The sequence below is a fragment of the Physella acuta genome, unplaced genomic scaffold, assembly GCF_028476545.2.
Source record: "Physella acuta isolate Inbredline_101_S28 unplaced genomic scaffold, ASM2847654v3 ptg000186l, whole genome shotgun sequence".
Classification (NCBI taxonomy): Eukaryota; Metazoa; Mollusca; class Gastropoda; family Physidae; genus Physella; species Physella acuta.
This window is the reverse complement of record NW_026731705.1, coordinates 244,899-252,404: the sequence shown is the minus strand read 5'-3', so window position 1 is coordinate 252,404 and position 7,506 is coordinate 244,899. Positions and strand designations below refer to the sequence as shown.

General features: G+C 35.7%; 1 protein-coding gene across 1 annotated transcript; it reads left to right on the top strand.

Annotated features, from left to right (window-relative positions):
- The first annotated feature begins 941 nt into the window (after positions 1–941).
- Positions 942–3,887, top strand: LOC131936744 (cartilage matrix protein-like). Its single transcript, XM_059293810.1, has 4 exons — positions 942–980; positions 1,359–1,637; positions 2,417–2,746; positions 3,623–3,887. The coding sequence occupies exons 1-4, from the start codon at positions 942–944 to the stop codon at positions 3,632–3,634; spliced, it is 660 nt and encodes a 219-aa protein (XP_059149793.1). The 3' UTR covers positions 3,635–3,887.
- The last annotated feature ends 3,619 nt before the right edge of the window (positions 3,888–7,506 follow it).

The window sequence follows — 7,506 nt, the reverse complement described above, 5'->3', positions numbered from 1 at the left end:
CCATCCCCTGTTGTTTTATATAAGAATATTCGAGAAAGTTTAGGGGAGATCACTCCCGGTTTATTTTTATGAAAGAACTGGGACTTAAAGACGAAAAAATCGCCTTTCTGTGTAGCCTCGTCCCATAGGGCTATAATTTTAATTTAGCAAGACTTTCCTTTTTCCTGTTGTATTTATTCCCCCTTCACACTCCATTATCACCACAACTACCATCACAACCACCGCGATCACCACAACCACTATTCAACTACTCGAGCCCTGCATATAGAACTTGCTTCTGGTTAGGATTTGGATTATCGCAAATGTTTTGTAGCCTGGCTTAGTTTTTGGTGTATACCACACTGGTTTAACTTGCATATGTAGATGTTACATACCCAAGTTGATAATACTAATTTTGACGTAATCATAGTATTGTTATCATTTTTATCAAGCTTTTTGTTTAATATCTTAGCAGTCTGACTATCTACTTATATAAGGACCGAGTGTAAGAGTGAAGCCACATTGAACTTTGAACTTAGGACATAGGTCCGGGCTTCGTTTAAAAGTTGCAATTTTTAATGCATTCCTATCCAATATTAGCATTTAGCTATAGCTTTAATGATATAACAGTTTTTTGTTTCTGGTAGGTAACATTGAAATAGGTTAAATCCGTATCTTAAAAAAGCAAAGTGGTTGATTTTTGGGTTTTTGTTACTCACACTTGTTAGATCTGGTACTTACATGTAAGTTGCAGGAAAATTGTTCTTGATAAAATGTGCTGATCACTCTCTTTTTACTGGGAAAATTACAGTCACCTCAATAATCGTGTTTCAAGTAACCCAAAACTGACCTAGAGTGACCGCGGCCTTGTATAAACTATACATTTTTGGAAGCGCTTGAATTAGATAGCCTAGACTACTAAACCTTAATATTTGGTAAGGAGATAGCTCTGGGAATATAGCATGGATGACGTCGGCATGATGGTGATTGTCGTGGGCGATGTAGGGCACAGGTGTGTGAGTTCCAGAAACTTCCAGGAACAGACGATGTTCGAACAGGTGTCTACCGTTGTACATTTTATGAACCAATCAATTAATTAAAATTATCTATTTTTGTACTAAAACAGCCTGAACATTCTTTTAATATATAATGTTAATTTTGATTAAATAAATGAATGAAAATGCAATTTTTAAAAATAACATGGATAATTAATGTTTAGTTTTAAGTATTTTAAATAGGTATGTAGAAAACAACTGTTTGTTTGTTTCTTTGTTTCTTTGTTTTTTAGGCACTAAACAACACACCATATATTGGATACTGTCCTGAAGTTTCAAGAGCCCTAAAAGTGGCCAGAGAAAACGTCATCAGCTCACACCCAGGCCAGCGACTGTGGGGACGAAACCTCGGCTGTTCATGAAGCGAACAAGATCAAGCTGATTGTGTCTGAGGTTGTTGTCGTCTCAGTTGGTGCCGCTAACCGGACATTCCTTGACCGCCTGGCGTCAAAACCTGACAACGTCTTGACCATCTCTAGTGACCTTGAACTAATGGATAATGGCACTCAACAAATTAAACAGATCACGTGCCGCATTGGTACTGTCATTGTTTTATATTTTCTTATTTGTGTTACGGAAAAAGCAAGAAGTCAGCTCTTCTGCGTAATAGTAGTATATCAGGTCCCTTTTGATTCGTATGGGTGACGCGGAGGCGCAGGGGGAGGCGGACCCGCAAAAGATATATAGTAAAATACTCACTCACCTGGGTGAGGTGGGCGAGGGTGAAGGAGACATGGGTGAGGCGCAGGGGGAGGCGGAGGCGCAGGCGTAAAAGTTAGGGAGTAAAATACTCACCCTCTTGGGTGAGGTGGGTGAGGGTGAATGGTGAGGGTTAGACATGTTATCCAGGAAAAAATATTTTTTGTGACAAAACGGGCATTCAGTATATTAGCGAAAATCGATATTGCTTTTTTTTTTAATTTATGGTGGTTAAAACAATATATGTAAGTCGCTATTTCGTTTAGCATTAGCTATTTAAGTTCTAGAGTCCTTGTTCATTTTTTAAAAGTATGAAACACGGGTAAAAAAGTAGATGAAAGAAATGTCTTTTTGCATTCGTATTTTTAAAAATGTGATGTGGTTTTGTAGTTTAGCGTTTTTTTTATGAAAGTGCTACTAATTATAGAAGTACACTGTATGTAGTGGTAAGTCAACAGGTTGTTAAAAATTAAGATGGAAGAGAAGTAGACGGAAGACTAGTTTTTTTAATACCCAAGTAAATATGACATATTTTACTTTTAGGAAATCAATGGCAGTTTAAATGGCCTACACTAAAAGAAAACAATGTATTCCAATAGTAACGGCACACATTTCTATTCCATCTCCTAATTTTACCTTTTAAAATTGTAATCGTTAATTAAAAATAATTAATCTTGCCACAGCAAGTTCTGTCGGCGCAATATATTTGTGGAGGTACAGACACCGCCGCTGCCCTTACTGAGGCCAGACTTAAAGCCTTCAATGTGGGAGCGAGGCTCTACAGCAAGAAGATCGCCATTGTCGTCAATGATGGTGAGTCCAAAAACACAGCTGAGACAGAGCAGGCGGCTGCGGCTCTGAAGGGTACCGGTGTCCGTGTGATCGCTATAGGTGTGGGCAGCGCCAACCAGGCAGAACTGAGGGCCATAGCAACCACACCTGACGACGTCTACTATGTGGACACGTTTGACGTGTTGAAGACCATCTATGAGAGAATCGCAGAACTTACACAGGTATTTATATATAGAAAATATTTTTTCTGGTTTTTATTGATTAACTGAAATCTATTTTATATATTAGATGAACTTTTGTTTTGCTGGTGTGAAACTGAGAAACTCCAAATTAGGTTACCGCAAATACATGGTAAAATAGTTTTTATTTTATTTTGATTAAAACCCATTACGTTAAACAACAATATCGTATGATACTTTTGTACATAAGTCACTGATGTTAAACATGGATAATCTGACTGAACACTCTTATGCTAAGCTGCGCGGGGAGGGGGATGCTAGTACGAGCGATGTAGGTAGCATAGTTGACAAAAGCAAAAGATTGTGGTACAGAGATGTGTTGTATCGAAAAAATTTTACCGCCCCCCACCCCCCCCCCCCCCGAACGAAATGAAATTTATATAATTTATATAGAAAATATATACTTTTAACAGTGTCCGCCCCCCCCCCCCCCCCGAAGGAAGTTTACCGCCCCCACGAAAATTGAAAATTTCATGTGCCCCTCCCCCCTGGAGAAAAAAGTCTGGAAGAAACACTGGCGGAGAGGGCGTTGGTCGCTAAGGCAGCAGAAGTTTCGCTATCTGCGGGATAAGTTAATATAATTAAAACTTAGAATAAATATACCGGGTTTATAATTTATGGCGTTCCACTCATTAAATGTTCTAATTGGTGAGAGTTTTCTTTTTCACCTGTTTGGTACACCTGCATCACACGTACGACACTGTTAGAAATATATAAAACATCTTTTATAATGTATTAAATTTTTGCAGCATTTCTATTAATTTCTATAATAATATAATTTTAACTAATTAATTACAGATTTAATAATTATCAAATCAATTTTAATGAATATACATTTCACTATTTACTTTAAATTAGGCGAGACGTTGAAGATCAACAGAAGGCATCAACATAAAACTAATGAAGGGGAAACAACTAGAACTAGCTTTTGACATTTTCTACTCGGTTACAACACCTTAATCTTCAACACAAAAGTGAACATAAAACGTCTAGAATCATATACTTAAGTCAGTGTCTATAGCGCAGTCATCTGAAAATTATACTGTCCAAGATTTGTTTAATGAATTAAATTTTATTAGTTCTCATATTTTAAAGAAGATTTTACTAAATGCACAGACATGTAAGAGGGGATCCATGTTGAAGTTACATTTTGTTTTTGTTTTTTAAACATTAGTTACTTATTTTATAACTAGACGAGTATTATATATATATATATATATATATATATATATATATATATATATATATATATATATATATATCTTATTATTTACAAATTTCTTTTTGAGGATGTTTAAAACATGGTCAACCGTTGTTTTTTTTTTTTAATTTAAATAACCGACAATTGTACCAAGGAAAATGTACATGCATACTTTTCTTTACTCAGTCATATTACCAATAAGAGCTTTTATATATTTTATATTTTTGCATTTTCTGTTCTAAAATAGTATTTGCACATTTTTTAAATTATCAGTAAAATGTCATATTATAACTAGAAAATGGTTTAACGGGGGAAAATGTGTTAAATATTACTTTCAAAATATTAGGCCGATTAACAGACAAAAAAATATAGCATGCAATAAAGCTGGTTCTAAATTTCTGTTGCCAAATAGCACATTTTTAAATAAAATTTGAATATTTTATAACAGTTGTGTATTTAAGACAAAATTACTTCTGGATTCAATAAGACTAGAAGTAGTCAAAAAAATTATTACTAGTTATGTAATAGTAATTTAGCAGCACTTTTATTTTTTTTTTGGATTAGTAGCGTCAGGTTGTTATGGTGATTGTGCATGTTATATTATTTGATATAAATACAAAACTACGCTATACACCTTAGATCACTATTGTGTAATTTTATCATTCAAAACAGTTGTTCTTACTTTCATTGTTTTACCATCCTGATTATTCAGGTTGACGTTAAAGAGAGGTTGAGAGCAGTTTTTATAAACATTTGCATTCATAAAATAATTAATAATGGCTTTTCAAAGGCTTATATTTGATACAAAAATATAAAAATTAGTGTAATCGATGGTTCTCAAACGGATTTAATTTTAACAAACGTACTTATAATTTTATCCCTTACCATATTTTAAAAGATACCCTTGAATCTTTTACCCCATTTCGGCCAATCGATCTTCTTGTTTAGCATTTTTAGCATATTTATCATCATATTAGAAGAAAAACATTTAGTATAATTTCTATCATTATTGTTATACTCACTTTTCAAAGAACTGGGCTTTTTAAAAAAAATTTAAAAAAAAAAACCAATAATATTTAGAATGTTTATATTTAGAAAAAAATTGATTTTATAGGTGTTTAAACTATTAGATATTTAGAACTTGAATAAAATATTTGTACCTTTTTTGTTTACATTCATTGATTATCAAACTTGTTTACTTATAAGTATAAATAGTAAAAAAAAAAACCAATGAGTGAACTGATATACTCTCAAATTCAAAACGGATTAGCGAGGGTACTTTCAAATCGCTTCATATTCATGATTTTAAAGATGAATGTATATGAATATATATATATATTGAGAGTGCTAGATCCAGATATCCAACAGGCGCCATGTTTGTTTATATTCTAGAAAAGACAGACATTCAACAGACGCCATGTTTGTTTACATTCTAGAAAAGAAAGACATCCAACAGACGCCATGTTTGTTTACATTCTAGAAAAGAAAGACATCCAACAGGCGCCATGTTTTTTTACATTCTAGAAAAGAAAGACATCCAACAGGCGCCATGTTTGTTTACATTATAGAAAAGACAGACATCCAACAGGCGCCAAGTTTGTTTACATTATAGAAAAGACAGACATCCAACAGACGCCATGTTTGTTTACATTCTAGAAAAGAAAGACATCCAACAGGCGCCATGTTTGTTTACATTATAGAAAAGACAGACATCCAACAGACGCCATGTTTGTTTACATTCTAGAAAAGACAGACATCCAACAGGCGCCATGTTTTTTTACATTCTAGAAAAGAAAGACATCCAACAGGCGCCATGTTTGTTTACATTCTAGAAAAGAAAGACATCCAACAGGCGCCATGTTTGTTTACATTCTAGAAAAGAAAGACATCCAACAGGCGCCATGTTTGTTTACATTATAGAAAAGACAGACATCCAACAGACGCCATGTTTGTTTACATTCTAGAAAAGACAGACATCCAACAGGCGCCATGTTTTTTTACATTCTAGAAAAGAAAGACATCCAACAGGCGCCATGTTTGTTTACATTCTAGAAAAGAAAGACATCCAACAGGCGCCAAGTTTGTTTACATTATAGAAAAGACAGACATCCAACAGACGCCATGTTTGTTTACATTCTAAAAAAGACAGACATCCAACAGGCGCCAAGTTTGTTTACATTATAGAAAAGACAGACATCCAACAGACGCCATGTTTGTTTACATTCTAGAAAAGAAAGACATCCAACAGGCGCCATGTTTGTTTACATTATAGAAAAGACAGACATCCAACAGACGCCATGTTTGTTTACATTCTAGAAAAGACAGACATCCAACAGGCGCCATGTTTTTTTACATTCTAGAAAAGAAAGACATCCAACAGGCGCCATGTTTGTTTACATTCTAGAAAAGAAAGACATCCAACAGGCGCCATGTTTGTTTACATTCTAGAAAAGAAAGACATCCAACAGGCGCCATGTTTGTTTACATTATAGAAAAGACAGACATCCAACAGACGCCATGTTTGTTTACATTCTAGAAAAGACAGACATCCAACAGGCGCCATGTTTTTTTACATTCTAGAAAAGAAAGACATCCAACAGGCGCCATGTTTGTTTACATTCTAGAAAAGAAAGACATCCAACAGGCGCCAAGTTTGTTTACATTATAGAAAAGACAGACATCCAACAGACGCCATGTTTGTTTACATTCTAAAAAAGACAGACATCCAACAGGCGCCATGTTTCTTTACATTCTATTCAAGAGCAGACAACTAAAAGTCTATGTCCATGTACAACCCACTGTAATTTAATCCACCAGAGTTAGCTCTACTGTGGGGATGTTCAGACAAGTCACACTCCAGTCTGTAGACCCCAGCCCCACTGCTACCTGGACAGGTACACGTTGTGTACGTGTACCTGGTAAAGTCACCCACCACCACCTGCCTGTCCACCCAGTGACCTACAGAGACCTGCTTAGAACAGCCATGAGGATGTGACATTATAATGGTCAGCTTGTCCACATCTCCACGACTCTCGTATTTATCACTTACCTTATTACATAAACCATCAAACCTCCTCACCATCTCCTGCAGTTTATCAGCTACATCTACGTCATGTGTCACATAATACAGCAAATACATGTCTTCTTCAGTAAATGACTCATCTACCTTCCACCCATAAATGTTGACCACAACCTAAAGCTGGACTGTCTCGCCTCACTCTCATAAAAAACCACACGTGTAACAAAACAAACGCCCGCCAGACTTTGCTGGGTGTGTCCGAGTGGTCACATTCAGGTTATGGACAAGTTCTGTAGTTGTCCTTCCCGTCTGTGTACTTGATAACCCTTTGCACCTTCCCATTCCCTGTCCACAGTGAGTTCTGTCCCCTGGTGTTGTAGCAAGGATATGGATCTTTAGTGTCTGGACTGGTCAACTTAACGGCTATTCTGACCTTTAGGTCAGCCATAGCTTTTGTGAGGTCGCGTGTTCCAGGATTTTATATCACCTTAGAACCAGGGGAGGTCACTCTCAAAGTCATAA